The sequence below is a fragment of the Seriola aureovittata genome, chromosome 12 (genome assembly GCF_021018895.1).
Source record: "Seriola aureovittata isolate HTS-2021-v1 ecotype China chromosome 12, ASM2101889v1, whole genome shotgun sequence".
NCBI classification, from domain to species: Eukaryota; Metazoa; Chordata; class Actinopteri; order Carangiformes; family Carangidae; genus Seriola; species Seriola aureovittata.
This window is the reverse complement of record NC_079375.1, coordinates 11195765-11212666: the sequence shown is the minus strand read 5'-3', so window position 1 is coordinate 11212666 and position 16902 is coordinate 11195765. Positions and strand designations below refer to the sequence as shown.

The 16902-nt window shown below is 39.2% G+C and overlaps 4 protein-coding genes across 6 annotated transcripts; 2 read left to right on the top strand and 2 right to left on the bottom strand.

The window, feature by feature from the left end:
* Positions 1-294: 294 nt before the first annotated feature.
* On the top strand, positions 295-2909 carry LOC130178635 (CCN family member 1-like). Of its 2 annotated transcripts, XM_056391030.1 has the most exons (5): positions 295-523; positions 627-840; positions 931-1281; positions 1454-1659; positions 1815-2908. In XM_056391030.1, exons 1-5 carry the CDS (start codon positions 482-484, stop codon positions 2115-2117), a joined length of 1116 nt encoding a protein of 371 aa, XP_056247005.1. In that variant the 5' UTR covers positions 295-481; the 3' UTR covers positions 2118-2908. The 2 variants fall into 2 exon arrangements, with proteins under 2 accessions (XP_056247005.1, XP_056247004.1); XM_056391029.1 differs by lacking the exon at positions 295-523 and having other exon boundaries at positions 576-840; positions 1815-2909.
* A 723-nt stretch (positions 2910-3632) lies between these two features.
* Positions 3633-11994, bottom strand: LOC130178290 (outer dense fiber protein 2-like). Its single transcript, XM_056390377.1, has 17 exons — positions 11943-11994; positions 11436-11610; positions 11193-11316; positions 10912-11043; positions 10695-10769; positions 10232-10303; positions 10023-10139; positions 9349-9534; positions 9133-9242; positions 8879-9014; positions 8535-8645; positions 7774-7878; positions 7095-7253; positions 6570-6670; positions 6299-6461; positions 5626-5751; positions 3633-5506 (listed from the first exon to the last, which is right to left on the bottom strand). Exons 2-17 carry the CDS (start codon positions 11597-11599, stop codon positions 5333-5335), a joined length of 2055 nt encoding a protein of 684 aa, XP_056246352.1. The 5' UTR covers positions 11600-11610; positions 11943-11994; the 3' UTR covers positions 3633-5332.
* A 171-nt stretch (positions 11995-12165) lies between these two features.
* On the top strand, positions 12166-14966 carry ift22 (intraflagellar transport 22 homolog (Chlamydomonas)). 2 transcript variants are annotated; one of them, XM_056392493.1, is made up of 5 exons: positions 12166-12443; positions 13698-13780; positions 14055-14141; positions 14275-14477; positions 14568-14966. In XM_056392493.1, exons 1-5 carry the CDS (start codon positions 12405-12407, stop codon positions 14714-14716), a joined length of 561 nt encoding a protein of 186 aa, XP_056248468.1. In that variant the 5' UTR covers positions 12166-12404; the 3' UTR covers positions 14717-14966. The 2 variants fall into 2 exon arrangements, with proteins under 2 accessions (XP_056248468.1, XP_056248466.1); XM_056392491.1 differs by having other exon boundaries at positions 14275-14966.
* Positions 14967-15001: 35 nt separating this feature from the next.
* On the bottom strand, positions 15002-16454 carry LOC130179485 (ATP synthase subunit g, mitochondrial-like). The gene is made up of 3 exons (XM_056392494.1): positions 16303-16454; positions 15852-16012; positions 15002-15200 (listed from the first exon to the last, which is right to left on the bottom strand). The coding sequence occupies exons 1-3, from the start codon at positions 16352-16354 to the stop codon at positions 15102-15104; spliced, it is 312 nt and encodes a 103-aa protein (XP_056248469.1). The 5' UTR covers positions 16355-16454; the 3' UTR covers positions 15002-15101.
* Positions 16455-16902: the final 448 nt, after the last annotated feature.

Below are 16902 nucleotides of genomic sequence, written 5' to 3'. Positions count from 1 at the left end.
CTAAATAATACACAATATCCTGCAGCAAATAATTTAAGGCATTGCTTAAATAACATATTATTCAAGTTTCCAAAACAAAACATGCAATTAAGACATGACCCACTTTTGCATATATACTATTTGTTACAGAAAAAAGTTCATTTCAGAAACCTGTGTGCTTCATGGTAAGAACAGTTAGTTCTGGTTCATCTTCATGGTGATAAACAGAAAATGACATGGTTAAATTGGAGCGAAAGCCCTGGCAGAATGGAAGTTAGACAGGGTGGTTCTTGGCTCACTGAGTGAGGGGGGGGGGGGTGGGGGGGGACTTCTATTGGGCTTATGGGAGGACGCATGGAGAAGCATTCCTATCATAGTTTCAGGACACCTCTTCAGCGAGTATAAAAGCAGATGGGGACTCCAAAAGAGGGAGAGCAAGCACTCGTCAACTCAAAGAGACAGAAGACTATTCACTCAGGAAAGAGCGCTTCTACTTCTGAGGATGTGGAAAGTTGTTGTCATTGGGATCCTCTGCGTTACACTGGTGAGGAAATAATCGCTCTTCATTCATAAGTTGCTTGCTTAGCTGTTATAAGATGATTACTATTGGAAGCAAACTTTTGATCAGATGTTGTGTCTTTCCTCAGGTGTCAGCCTCATGCCCGATGGACTGCCAGTGTCCCTCTGAATCCCCCATATGTGCAGCAGGAGTCAGTCTCATGCTGGACAGCTGTGGATGCTGTAAAGTTTGTGCTCGGCAGCTCTTTGAAGACTGCAGCAGGACACAACCATGTGACCACACAAAGGGACTGGAGTGCAACTTTGGAGGTGGATTTGGTTCTGCTAAGGGCATCTGTCGAGGTGAGGTGACTTCTCTTCTTATCTCAGTTTCTCATTCATTTACTCATTTTGATTTTGAACCTCACTACTTTCCCTCTTTCTATAAATCAGCTAAATCAGATGGAAGAACTTGTGAGTACAACAACAAGATTTACCAGAACGGGGAAATTTTCCATCCAAACTGCAAACACCAGTGCACTTGCATGGACGGTGCTGTTGGATGTGTCTCTCTGTGCCCACATGAGTTGTCACTGCCCAAACTGGGTTGTGCCAAACCCAGGAAGGTCAAGGTCCCGGGACGGTGCTGTGAACAACTCATCTGCCCCGAGGAAGCAAAGCCAGAGAGTTCTGCGGAGAAGAAACACAGAAAAAAGGAAAGCAAAGACAGAGCATCTGAAGACGACCTCACAAGCAAGAATGAGTTGGCTCCTGTGTGGAGAGGAGGATCCGAGTCTTTAGCTGGTGAGCACTTTTACTCAGTGTCCTCTCTGCTGTCAAGGAAGGAAACATAAGGAAATATATGTGAAATTTCACATGTAGCTTCATGTGCATGACATGTCTTGATTTCTCTTACATTGTCATCAAATGGTCAGTTGTGTCAGCTAACATTTTCAACCTTCCTTTCTCCGATCAGCTTTCAGGAGTCACCCAATTGGCCACATGGTTGCCAGAGGAGTCGAGTGTGTGTCTCAGACCACAGCTTGGTCACCCTGCTCCAAATCCTGTGGCACTGGAGTGTCCTCGAGGGTGACCAACAGCAATACCCTGTGCAAACTGGTTAAAGAGACTCGGGTCTGTGAAGTCCGCCCATGCAACCAAATGGCCTTCGTCGGATTGAAGGTATAATCCAAACCTTTTATAACCAGATTTTCAGATAATTTCATAAAGATACAGTCTGATTATTTCATTACATGTTGGTCTGTACAGTTAGCATCCTTTGTGGAACTCTCTAGTTACATTTAACATATGCTTTTTATTGCTTTTTCCTTTAACAGAAAGGTCACAAATGTAACCACATAGAAAAAGCCAGCCGTCCAGTTAAACTGTCCTACGCAGGCTGCCGTAGCCTTCAAAAGTTCCGACCCACATACTGTGGGTCTTGCACAGATGGTCGATGCTGCAGGCCTCATCGGACCCAGACGATACCTGTGCGCTTCAGATGCAAAAATGGGGACACCTTCAGCAGGATGGTGATGATGATCGAGTCTTGCAAGTGCAACTTCAACTGCTCCGGCAGCAACGAAAACACCCCTGCCCTCTACAGACTTTTTAATGATATACACAAAGTGAAAATGTAAACTTCTCACTTAAAGTGGAAAGAAGATCCAGACAGACAGATAAAAAAGAAATTGCACTGTGAGGTTTCAGACACCTAGTAGGATGAATTTAGTGAACTGTATTGTTCATGATTTTGCTTCATAACACTGGAGCCTTTTGGTTTGCTTCTTTGTGAAGCTTTTTTTTTTTTTCTTTTTACATTGACAAAAATCTTATTTTTCTAGTTAAACCAACATTTTATTGTTCTCCACTTTAATTTTTATTGACATACCTATTTAAGCCTCTCCTGACAAGACATACCACATGTAAGCATGGAAATGATGTGAAAACTATGGCAGCTACTAACTAAGTCCTTACACAATATGTCGCCATGTTTCTGTTGATTTACTGTACTTATTCGTTTTATTTATAAGACCATAATTTTCCTACTTCGCTTAATGTATTCTTATTGTAGCTTCTTATTAATGTATTCTAATCATTGAATATTGTACCATAATACTGGTTTGACATCCTGTTCTCTACACTGTCTTGTATGTAAGTTTGCCAATTAACTGTTAAATTGTCCGTTTTGTGATTCGCCTTTTCACAAATAAACATTAGAAAACCCAATAGAGTCGACCAATTATTTTCTTTTAGGGTGAAAAGTGAAAATATAGTTTGGCAGTTGCAATAATCAAAAAAACTAGCAAATTCTCAAGGGGTCTGTTATAACAATTTTCAGTAGGAAATGAGCTATACTGTTTCAGCTGCATATGGCTAACCCACTTCTGAGACGACCTACATGTCACTGAATAGTTCAGGAAATGACTAGTGTAAACCTCAGAGTGGTTTTCCTGCTGTCGGACAGATGCTATATGCAAACCACAGAAGTTTGTTTTGTGAAGAAAGTTCTAGGGTAGCTGGGAATTATGTAAACTTTCCACACAGATTTATTATATGCAAAATGGGGAACGATTCCACATGAACAGTCAGATTTGGATGGATTTCTCTTCACATGTCATCTTTCAAAAGTCAACAAAACTGCAAATTGATCCAAGTTGGTGCAGCGGTTAGTCAACTGTATGTGACCTTCATAAAATCATTTTAATACAAACAGTGAAGCCTCTGTTTTTGACTATTTGCTCAGCAGAATAGAATTTGTAAAAAAAAACAAACAAACAAACAAAACAAAAAGACAAATAGGTCACCCAACTCATTTGAGCCTGATGAGCTCATAAGCTCAGGGTGTGTCCATCATGCCGCTGCGTTGTGATACCAACCAAATTGCCAGAAGTCAGATGTAAGGTTATTTTCCAGCAAACAGCAGAGAGAAGCAAATTCCCAAAGTATGATCAACAGAATTACGTAAACGGGCAAGACCAAGAGACTGAGAACAAGAGCAAAGGAAAAACAGGGGTACTGACGCACGCACAGATGAAATGATTCCATCCCCTGACGGAGAACACAATAGAGCTTTGTCTTTGAGAACTTGAGAGGAGCGCTGCTCACCCGGGGGAATACGTCCGCTGCAGAGACACACCACAGCCTCGCAGTGGTTCTGGAAGATTGTAGTTTATTACCATAGATACAGTATAGGACCACAAATCAAGCAGCAACAGGAGAACAAGAACATCCAAGTGCAGTACAATACAAACTTAGTTCAGTATTTAGGTAAATCATGCTGCAGCAGATACCACTACCTTTCTGTGCCCCTAAGCCGTACTAACATTAAAAACTTCCATTACAAAAGCATGAGAGCAAAACCAGCATCAGTGGTTTGGAAATATCCCAGTGTTGCATGTGTCTCAGCAATTATGGTTACAACCCTAAAGGCATAAGCTTCACAACTGACAGCTAAACAATTGATTTTAAGCATAATTCATCTCAGTCCAGCTGAGAATCAGAACATGAACACATTCAGTACACATCACACCTTCCAATGACTGCTAAAAATACAAAAACATACACGAGCTGTTTTTCAGCATCAGACAGTGAAATTTCCCCAACAGATGCATCAGCAGAAGAATTATGATGAGGTTAATGGGAGCAAAGCTGGAGCATATTCATGTTAAAATGGAGCACCATGTTAAACGTGGTTTATTCTACCACAGGTATACTTGGCCGGGACATATGCACCAAAGTACTGTTTTGTTTTAAAGCAATAATTGTATTGGTTAACAATTGTTGTCATAATCAAGTGTATGGCTTCAAAATATGGCAAAAAAAAAAAAAACCCTCTTCGATCTGGAGCCAGTTGCACAAAGGTAGACCTTGTCTTGCACTTGCAATAAACACTGAACTTCATATGTTTCACATTTAGTAGTGACTGAGCTAAAAGACTGACAACCAACTGCACAACAGACTGTGGGTAATAGACTCCACTTGACAGAGGAGAAAAGATGGCTAACAAAACACTTCCACCTAGTGGCACATGAATTTTCCCCAGCGGGAAACCCCCTTTAATTTATATTTTTATTTTCAATATATAAAGTAGTCTATGAAATATCAGAAAATTGTAGAAAAGGTCCATTGAAGTTGCTGTACATTGCTTTTCTTAAACCATCAACAGTCCAAATCCTCCAGTATCCAGATTAAAGCCATAAAACAACAGAGAAAAGCTGTAAATCTCTACATTTGTAAAGCTGGAAACACTGAATGACATAAATTACAATTAATCAATATTCAAAATTGTGAATTTAATTTCCTGTCAACACGGATGTGCCGATTTTTTAAGGCTCTTACAACAGACGAATGATTTGCCACATTGTTTAAGGTGTTGAATAACAACTCAAACATATTTCTCTGTTTCGCTGTTTTTAGGGACTTTAAATAAGTCACTGAGTAATATTTTTGCAACACACTGTCTTCAGACAAGTGTAAAGCTTAGGCGAGTCTTTAAATATATTTATGCAACTGGCTCTTTGTCATAGGGGAGTAAGACACAGTAGCACCGAGAGTTCACAGTCCATAATCTGCATATGACTTGAGATAAAAACAGGTATTGAAACTTCTCACAACAGCAGCAGGTTTCCCTGACATCTGGGGGGGGGGGGGGGGGGGGGGTCATATATTGTTAGCTAATTGAAGGAGTAGATATATAAAGATAGCTCAGGGCTAGAAAAAAAATCCTCTAAAATGGATAGACTCTTGCTTTTGTTTTCTTTTTTTAAATAGGCCTTATAAATATTACAGTGTACAAAAACCAAATAAATAAATAAATAAATACAAAATTTAAAACAAACAGATAAATCCCTGATCATTTTAGAAAATATGAAGATCCAAAAGTCGAAGTTTGCAGGCCCTCATCAAACATTGTCTTATAGGAGTTTTTGAGGAAATCAACATAGTTCTGAATGCTTTGTTTGTGGCTCTCTGATTGGTCCAGGCTCAGCTGCAGGTCCTTCAGACGCACCTCAAACTGCCTCTCTGCCTACAGATTCAGATAGAGACAGTGGTTTCCCTGAGACATTACTCAACAACAGTAGTCCGAGCATGCCTACTCCATGACACTCGATTGCTTTATGTGTTATAGAAAACCACGATACTCACAGTCAGCTTACTCTGGCGAAGAAGCCTCAGCTCATTATCCCTTCTGCTCTTCTCTGCTTCCAGCTCCAGGATTTTGGTACTAAGGGCCTCTTCTCTGGAATGAGCCTGGTCTGTTACCTTGTTGACCTAGACATGTGGAAAAACTTTAAACTATCAGACAAAGTGAAACACATCACTTCCTGTGTACCAGATCTTTTTTTCTGGAAACACCTACAGTATCAAAGACTGGGAAGCCCCAAAAAAGGTTTCAGGACCTGGATGTAGGCTTGATTGTGCCGTATCAGATCGATCAGTGACAGAGAGGCAGAGAAGATGTGTCTCTCTATGGATATGTCATAAGTTGTTTCTTTAAAGTCTGAGACTGTTTGGTAACATGTTGAAAAACACTAAAACTGGAACATTTGAATTGTTGTAACCACTCTTCTAAATCTGCTACAAAAAAATTTAAAAAAAATAAAATGTTGATTTGATTGTTGCGCTGTACCTGTCCTGGTTCACAATGCTAAAAAAAGTAATATATATGCATTCAAGGCATATGGTCAACTAATGGCATTTTGTTGCAATGTAAGAGACAGAAGCAAAGCAAAAAATAAGAAAAAGAAAACACTTGGTGATTGATGGTGACTGACATCAGTTTTCACTCAGACGTCACTAGACTGTCCCTGAGCTGTACCTGTTTTTTGACGTCTGATAAAGCAGCCTCCAGCTGCCGGCTGAGGGCCTGGCACTCTGTCGAGCGCTGATCCAGTTGCCGGTTACTGTAGCTCAACGCTTCCTCCTGAGCTGCGAGCCTCCGTACGAGCTCCAGGTTCTCCTGCTGCAGCTTGTCCATTTGCCTACAAACACACAATGGAATGCACACATTCAGGAAGGAAAACAATTTCTATGTTTGAATCAACAAGAACATTTGACATCTTGAAAACAGACATGAGTGGATGTCTTACTTTTGAAGAGAATTCAATTTCTCTTGTAGTTGTAAATTGGCCTCATGGATGGATTCTTTCATCTCCATAGATGAGCTCAGCAATTTTGTCTGACCCTCCATCTGTATATGCAAAATGCAAAACTCAAGACTTGCTATTTTGATATCACTTGCACTGGTTACAAGTGAATGGGGTTTCAAGATGAGGGTTTCACGTCACATGCAACTGGGTACAATAACTTGCAAAATGGACCGTTTTCAAAACACCAATTCAACATCGCGGATGTAGGTGATTGAAAAGGACTCACACGGCACAAGACACTCACAAACTGGTACGTGGATACAGATGGTTACAAATCTAAATGTTTCCACTGCAATCTGAGATTTTTTTTTTTTTTTTATAAATCACAAACATCAAAACTCACAGCAGGGACCAGAAAACAAGATGCACCAATGGACACATAGGACTGAACTACTGCCTAGTGGTCAGATGTAGGAAAATGACTACATTTTATATCCTCTGACCACCACAGCTCACGTTGCACACCTTAACCTGCAGTTGCTTAATGGACTCTGACTTTTGTGAGCACTTCCTCTCTGAGCGCCGCAGGTTCTCCTGGCACTCGAAGAGACTCTGCTCGGCTGCACTCAGTAACTCAGGGTAAGCCATCAGTTCCTCCACACGTGTCTGCAGCTGCTGCCTCACCTGGGCTCCAGAGGGGGATGGCAGAAGGAGTATTGAGAGTGGACAAAATATTAGCCTTAAGACTAATGAAACCTCTCCCAGTAAACCCTGACCACTCAGAGATGCACATAATCCTTTAAGCGTGCAAAGATTTCCTTCTTTAGAGAGAACTTTGGCAGTTGTTAGCGTTGTTAAGTGTTTTGTTGTCCAGAATTACCGATGGAAGTTTTGGTAATTTATTCAAACACATGCAGGTCCAGGTGCAACAAATGTTATATAGCTGAAAAAGCACTAGAAAAATCTAACAGCACACTGACTGGCCATTCAGCAGCAGGAGGAACAGTGCTGCAGAGGTGCACATACTGGAAAAAGTGCAACAGTACAGTTAGAATTTGTTAGAAAATTATAAGAAATTAGTCAGGGAAAATATTACATGTTGTTAAATGTAACAGCTGGTCAGCATTAAGATTTTTGCACATTTACAAGAGTTCAAAACTTTCATAAAGTATAGGAAGAAACTTTGGGGAAGCAGGAGGGTTACCTTATCAGCTGTTGTACTTTTCCCATCACACATCTCTTTCGTCTCTTTTAAAATATTTGCATATTTTATTCTCAGATCTTCAATCTCAGCCTGAAGTTCTGTGACCTAGAAAAAAATACAGACCACTATAATCAAACCTGCTGTGTCCTTCCCTGCAGCTGAAAACTGCAAACTAGCACTGTCTCTGAATTATTCATTCAGAAATCGCAATAAACCACATTCAGTGTAAATAAAAGGCTGGTTTAGAATATGTTGATATAATCACTATGACCATACTCCTCTTTGTAAAGCACTTTTCAAGGTTTTCTAACTGCCTCAGGAAGAATTACTTACAACATAAAGGATCAAGTAAAAATAAAAAACTTTTAGAAAAGCACAAGAACTCCAGAATTTATGGCATAAGAAGATAAGATTAAAGGATTAGAAGCTGTCAGGAAAAAACACAACAGTTTGTAGTCTTAAAACTTAGTATGTTGCTTTGAGGTCTCTGGCCTGATGTCCAATGCTTTTTTCTGGTGAGTGTTATCAATATATTCAGAAAATAGCATCGGTAGTCTAAATTAATATGCCATGGGTGATTTTTTAAGCAGTACAAAATCATCTTTATGTCAATATTTATTATGTGTATGGGTCAAATATGGGAAAAAAAAATTTTTAAGACCTGAGTCTATTCCAGAGCCTATTTTCTTTCAGGTTAGTCAACAAAAACAAAAATAAAGAGAAGAAAAAAAAATGTATTCAATTAATTAGCAAATGTCCACCTGATATTGACTCTGTTCGGCTTGATGTTTCCTCTCCTGGGACACAACCTTCTCCTCTATCAGTGCTGACTCACAATCATCCAGCTGCTGCTCCAACTGAGCAACAGACACCTGTAAACACACAATCATTTTAGTGATAAAAGTAACAGGGAGAGAATACTTTTTTCCATTCTTTAATAATGATGGTGTAACGTGGATCCAGCAAGAAGTAAAAACAACATTAAAGACTGACAGTCGTCGACCTTAAACCTCATACCAAATGGCTTTATAAATAATTATAACATGTTTAAGCACTGTGTTTTTATACCTTTTTCCGCATGTGCAAGCTGTTTAGTAACTTGTACCTTGAGTGCTGCATTATTGACGCTGAGGTCTCCGTTTTCAGCGCTGAGTTTTTCAACACGCTGCATCACAGTTTCATTAGCCGCAGTGAGCTCACACTTCTCCCTCTGCAGCCGCGCTGTCAAGTCTGCGATTTGACTTTAACGGAGACGCACATTTGACATTCATCAGTGAAAACTGTTAGTTGACACATGCGTGTATTGATTTCCACTGCATACCGGAAAGAGGTAGTGTGTGTTACAGAGAAAAGACCAACCTTTTCAATAACTCTACATGAGCATCAAGCTTGTCTTTCTCATCTGTCATCTGCTCCTTCTGCCGTCTCCTGGATTCTCTTTCTAAACGAGCGTTGGCCAGCTGAGAATCCTTTAGTCCAACCAAGAAAAAGAAAGACAAAGCCAGATATTGAACAATGTGACCGTGGATAGAAAAGAGATTTTTGAAACCAAAAATAGCTATTTGGACTTCATACCTTTTCCTTCAACTGTTCATAGCATTTCTCAATGGCGGCTTCAAATCTCTCAGCTCTCTGTTTCTGTGCTCGAGTGGCTTTCTTGAGAGATTCTTTGTCCTGTGCTGCCTTGTCAGTCAAAGAGGTGATGGAGCCTCTCAGATCATCAATCTCCATCTTCTGTTCAGTCAGGGTTCTTTCCAGAGTCTAGAGTACACCATGAACACACAAGGGCATGTTTATAATATTATACATCTTCTTTAAAGGTCCCATATTTAACACTTTTCGAATGATTCATTTGAATTTTTGATATCCATAAGACAATATATTTGTGATTTTAAGTACCAAAAACTATTTCAATGTAGTTTTACTTCCCCTCTCTCAGGTTTCAGGTAAACACTCACAGAAACCAAATCCTGCATGGTTGGATTGTGGGACCCAGGTGGCCTGGTTGGTGACTGCTTTGTTGTGACATCACAAAGTTACAGAAGTCCTGATGGCTCATTTCTGAACATGGGCTTTGTGCATTTCTCTGTGGACTGAGCACTTTGATATTTTCACAGTATTAATATAGCACCTAGACATGCTTTATAATCAAAAAAGACATCGGAAATCTCACTTTATACAATATGGGACCTTTAAAGCTGTTTGTCTAGAGGAACATTGGCTGATGACACACACGCATGTTCATATACCCGTAGCTGTGCAGTCAGACGGTTGTTTTCAGCTTCCTTGTTGTGCAGCTGCCCCTGCAGGTGAACACGAGTCGCTTCCACAGACTTGGTCATGTGAACTGCAGTCTTTATGTTGCCCTGTGAAGGCCAACGTGGACAAATGCTTTTAAATGCAATTATTTTTTTAGTCTGTAGAAACATCCATATCATCCATACTCCTCTATATTTACCTGCTCTTCCTTTCGCAGATCCATCAGCTCCTCAACTCTTCTTTCTGTCTCACTCAAATCTCTTTTTAAATGCTTAAGGAGAAAAATGACAGCAATCACTACATGATTGGAAAATGAAATTTGCACAATTTTATAGTACTAATGCAATAAAAAATGTTTGTTCTATTCAGTCCCATAGAGTAGATGCCTTAAGCTCATGTCTTTCAGTTATAATATCAATTTAGTACCAATGTGGCTGTGTTGGTAACGCAGTCCTTGACATTAATTTCACCAACTCTTACTGCTTCAACCATCCATACCACTACGCAGAATAAGCTATTAACCTCACATAAGAAGATTAACCTTTTTCACAGACTAAATCTTCCACCAGGTTGCCACAACTTAAGCACAAAGCTTAATTCGCCTACATGTAAATTAAGTGCCTTTCCTTTCAAGTATTTCTTAAATGTAATGAAACACTCACTTCATTTTCACTTTCTGCCTGTGTGATCTTCTTCAATAAGATGTCAATCTGTTGGTCGGCATCAGTTCGACTGGCCTGCATAGGAAGACATGACTTATTGAGAATAAGTTAAAGGAAAATGAAAAGAAACAAAAAAACATTTTGGACATGTTTCATTTGTTGTCACCATGACTCACTATCCTGGGATATTTTTAATGTAGAGTGTATTGTAACCAACCTCGGCTTCCTGGAGCCGCTTCAGTTTCTGCCGAACAGATTTATTTATTCGTTTAAAATCCTCCAACTTCTCCAGCAAAAGTCCTCTCTGCCTTGTAATTCGGCGTTTATCTACGGCAGAGTGTCTCGAATCCTTAATTGACAGAGAAATAGAAACAGGAGTTACACTATTGGTACATGAATATTAAAATGATGTTTAATGTAGGTAAATTATTATGGTTTCTCTCACAGAAGGACCATGTTTGAACCATTTTGATGTATGCAAAGTTGCAACAAACATACAGCAAATTCATCTTCCATTGCATCTTTAAAAGACACAAGGTGTATGGCAGCAGAGTTGGCAGCTGCTTCTGCATCCATTAGTATTTTCAGGAAAGGGCTCTTTCCACTGGCAAAGTCTCCATGACTAAATAAAAAACAGGAACACAAGAAAATGCTTTAAATCGTTTAGGCTGTGGTTGGGTGGATGTTTAGCCCCATAGATAGGGCTGTGTGTTCAAATGTCCATGCATCATAGGATCTCACCAACTGATGTCAGCCTCGGGGGTTCTTGTCTGGAGACTGCTGCGTGCCCGGCTCCTTCTCCCAGGCTCATGGGAACTATCTAGATCACCACAACTCATAGTGAGATCGTCCCTGGTAGAACTGAAACCAAGGGAGGGACTTTGGACATCATTCTCTGGAGACATACCTGTTACTACTGACAAAACAACATACACAATAATTAGTTTTAACACGCAGAGGAGGACAGGGAGTTAGTTCATACAAAATGACTTAAAATGAGCTTAGTTACTCCGCATAGTCCAGTTCATTATTATCAAGGACAGTAAGACTTGGTGTCAAGGAAGCTAAGCTTACTCTATAGCGACAGACGGGACCAGGTTAAGTGGCTGCTAAGCTTTACGCTACATTACAGACAGCCACCATTCTACCAAGCAAACCCACTGACATCTACATTGTGATCATTGGAGGTTAAACCCAGTTATACCTTATAAAACAATTCCACTGGAAACATAAATACTATTTACTTACGCTTTCTTGTGTCGGTTGCGAACAACGCTTCTCCAAACTGAAGAGCCCCCTCTTAAAAGTCGAACCGGATTGGTTAGCTTTAAGACAACGTAATGACACCGGTTTAGTTACTCACTACTGATTTGTTACCTAGGGGTAAAGTAGGCGGGACTAAGTTTGATTTAACTTACGAGCAGCCAATGAACAAAAGAAAACAAAGAGCCTGGTTGAAACCATAGAAACGAAAAGGAAGTTTACTGCCACGGTATCTCAGACCATCCTCAAGTAACATCAAATTACGAAGATTATTATCATTTTGTACATTTCATTGCGAAAAACCGAAAAACTCAGAATAGCATTGTTTAGATATATACTCAGCTAAAACTGACTGAGTGTTATTTGTATCGGTGGCACAGCTCGGTAATTAGGCTTCTTCAGTTAAAGTTAGCTGGACAGCTAATGCTTGGCGTCTGTTGAGTGGAAATGTTCAAAGCAAAAATACTCTTTATTGGTCCCAGTGAAGTAAGTAAATACCTTCCTAGCTCTACAGCGTGGCTTGTTTTTACTGTTAAACGTAGGCAACAAGATAATAGTTTTAACAGTGAAAGCGTAAGATAGTTTTTATGTGTGTAGCACATATCACATTAGCCAATAGCCCCTACCGTACTCAGCACCCAATATACGATGCTCACAAACTGATGTGTTGCAAAAAAATCACAAAACCATCGGAGGTATATGTTTGCATCAAAAAGCTACGAACCTGTGTAAGGTTTTCAAAAGTGCCTAGCTTTATGTGTGTGTGTTAATGTTAACTAAGAAGCAGGCAGTGGTAGAAGGTAACTAAGCATATTTCCTAAGTTACTTTACAGTGTTAAGGTACTTGTTCAGTACTTTACTTGAATATTTCCATGATACACTATTTTATACTTCTCCACTACATGTCAGATGGAAATATACTTTGTACTCCACTATGTATATAATACTCAGTATATAACATTTATCTGACAGCTGTGGTTACCAGTTACTTTGCAGGTTAATATTTTACATCAAACGTGATAAATTTATGACACACAGATTAAATTACCTAACTGTATAAAACGGTTTAAATGAGCACCACCATGACCAGCTACAACATTAAAATTCTGCTTTCAAATGAAGGCTTAAGTAATAATGATTTAATATTACACTGAAAGATGTACATTTTGATAAGATTACTTGCATGCTGTTTCTTAAGTGTGTGTGTGTATGTGTGTGTGTGTGTGTGTGTGTGTGTGTGTGTGTGTGTGTGTATGAGACCTTTTTTCACAGCACACATTTTTACTTGTCATTGCAGGAAAAGCACAGGTGTAACTAATGACATTAATGATGGCTCTTTCCCCTACGGCTGTCCCATTAGGCCATACTAGACACACAACCGCGACTAAATGGAATGCAGCCTTTATTAAGGTTATCAATTACACCTGTGTGTGTCCTCCTGCTATAACGTTCAAATGTTTGCCATGAAAAGGTCTACACCGCGATGTCACACTCCTGGAAAAAAATTATTAACTTTTCTTGCTTTGACATGTCAAAATGTTAGGTTCTAGTATTATTTGTAAAATCTTTATCAGCAAATAACATTTGTAGTTTAAATGTAATTACATTTGTAAAACAAGTATACTGGCAAAAGTATAAAGTTGTAATAAAATGTATATACTTTTCAACTCTGTAATGGGGTTAAATTATTTTTGCATTGTAAATGATGTGACTGTTGTGAATTGCCTGTCTGTTTTTCAGAGTGGGAAAACGGTTCTTGCTAATTTTCTCTCTGACACAACAGAAAATGTGGGAGGTGTATACAGTCCTACTCAGGGAGTCAGGTACAAACTGTGTGTCAACTTTACTGCTTTACACCTGGTACATACAGTTTAACTCAACTGTATAAATCATTGAAAAGATGGAAATAACATTGTCCAACTGAAGGCCTGTAGCGCTGGTTTCAAATTTTATGTAAAATGAATTACCTTGGTGATTAGATTATTAGCTCTAACCTGTCTTGGTCAGCTTGAAATACTCTACAATATCAGAAATCTTGAGAGGGTTGACTGTTGTCACAAAAAAACCCCACATACAATTGTTTACATTTGTTTCAAGGATACTGGAATACGAATCACAACCTGAAGGCAGTGGTGACAACAAGACATGTGAGGTTGAACTTTGGGACTGTTCAGGAGACTTCAAGTAAGTTAAGTAACATTAACAGATTTTCACTTATTAAAGGCTTAGATTTTACCCTGTCCCATCTTGTGATTTTTAAGAAAAGTCCCATTAATTCTCATAATTGTTTTCCTTTTTCTTCATTCTTTTCATCTAGATTTGAATCATGTTGGCCTGCACTCATGAAGGACTCCAGCGGTATGGTGATCATTTTTAATCCAGATGTTCCAAGCCACCTCAAAGAAATAGAGACGTGGTATTCGATGTTCATCTCCTCTCAAGGTTTGCAGGAAAATCAGTGCTTACTCATAGCTCACCACAAGCCTGGCAGCGGAGTACAAGACGGACGTCTGCCTTTAGGTGATCCCACTGCAGGTCTCCCACAGCTGGTGTATGAGTTAATAACACTATTACTATTCTCAGCTAACATGTTCATTCTTTCTGTTGCAGCCTCCCACTTAAGCAGACTCCCACTTATTCACTCCAACCTGGAGGAGGAACTGGAGGATGTGAGACGAGCTTTCTGCAGATACTTGGGAACTGTTATAAATACAATGTCTGAGAGCCGGGAGCGAGAGGAGATGTCGATCATTACATAGCAGCACAATTTATAAAATATGCAGCTTAATGCAGATACATTTTGTTGGCATCTACAATCTGTTTAAGAAACTATTACAAACACTTCTAATTTTTAAGTTAATAATTATACATCTTTACTGTGATTCAGCTGTGCATGAAATCTCCCAAAACCCCTTTCAAACTTTAATAGTTTCCTACAGTTAGATGTTATTGTTCATTTTTGGCTTCTTACATTTTTATGTCTTTTTTGAATAAACATATATAACATTACTCACTCTGGAAATCAATACTCAAGAGATACTGAATATATTTCAAATTATAGACATCTGTTTATTTGAAAATTTGGTGCAGGTTGTTGAGAATGTAAGGATTAGATTTGCAGAGTGAGAGAGAACAGTCTAATATTTAGACGTCATATCCAACAATTCCTCCTTTGCCAATACACTCTCCAATGTAGAACCACATCAGCACCTCTGTGGTCACGAGTCCATTCCTTAAGGCATCCTACGAAAGAAATAAAAAACACATTCAGTCAAGAAAACTGCTTTAATGACAGCAAAGAGTTGTGATAGTTTACATTTAAATGAGATGTGAAAGATTAATTGTACAGAGTAAAAAGTGGTCCCTTTACATGCATACAGTTACAAGCTAGGGGTCACAGAACACACTCTACAAATATATACACACAGCAATTTATCTCATCATGCATGGTCAGCATCATGTATGTCACTTGTGTATGAAGTTTGTGTAATTATTAACTTTTGATGCCTGACATCTTTGCACAAAATACCTGTTTCCGGTTGTTGGGTGTGTTTTTTTAATTTTCCATTGAAAAAACTAAGATGGCATTCAGTCACCCCCCCCACTGGTATTTTATTTGTGTGGCCTACACAGTTTATTTATATTGTCTTATTCAGTCATTTCAAATAATCCTGACAGCTTTAAATTACTTCAAATAAGTTTCTGGGCCTCAACACCTCCATGTTTCATAACAGTCCAAGAAGGTGAGAACATATGTATTATATTTGCTCCAAATACAAGTAGGTTTACATTTTGTAGAATTAAGCCAAAAAAAGCCAATTGCTGACTTTGCAACACAGGGTTCAATCATTCCTCAATGAAAGTCGAGCAGTTGTCAAACGTGTAAGGACTCACCTTTACTGTGGTTTGTCCCAGGCGTCCTGACTGGAAGCTCTTGATGAGGCCGGAGGCAGCCTCTATGGCTTTGGGGATCTCAGCCGGAGAAGGTGGGACGAGCTCCACCCGGGCATAGTGCCAGAAGGTCGCTAGTCGTGGTTTGGAGTAAGTGACAGCGGCTGCAAGTGATACAAACACTAGCTATCTTAAGAAATACGTTCGCTAGGAAGCAGAAGAATCAAAAGAAACGGAATCTTCAAGCCTGTCTTCAAGAACAAAAGGTAACAACTTTATAAGGAAAATGTGGGAAAAAAAGGTGCACTGACACCTGTGCTTGTCCTATCAAAGGTCACACTGAATTTGTGTCGCTGCTAACGAGCTGTAACAACGTGACCTACCTGGTGTCATAAGGTTTACTCCACTGAATCACTTTTTAATTGGTCAAAAGAAAAACTGCAAATACACTTACCGCCGACTAAAGTCGGTACTTTTGCCACGAGTTTCTGTACTGCCTGAGCCATTGTGAAGACTGTCCAGGAAACCAGAAAAAAAGAAAGAAAAGTGGCGTGAGAACGTTTCCGGGTCGTTAATTTCAAAATAAAAGGTGTTTAAAATGTGAGGAAGATACTGAATTTTCAGAATAAAATGGCTAGAAAGCAAGGATAGGTTCAAAAATAAAAAAAATTCAGAGCGGCTGGAAAGACAACTGGACCATTATGTCTATTATTTTGTAAAGCAGAATTATTAAAGAAGCAAAGACAGGCAACTTTATTTAAGGCAAAATGAAGAAATGCATGACATTTCCTACAATAAAACACAATAAAAGTACAGTATAGAAATCATCTGATCAAAGACACAGGGTAACAGCAGAGGTTTTATTTCAGATTTAAAAGGGACAAAAATCAATCGAACTGCATGGGTAAAGTGGCTTGAATAATTCTGATTTCAAACAATGGAAAGGATTTAGATTTTAAAGTTACCAGTGTAAAGCACCTGGTTGGAAATCAATGCCACTGATAAAGATCTCCACAGAATGTTTGTTTGCACTGTTTCCCTTTAACCATTGTTT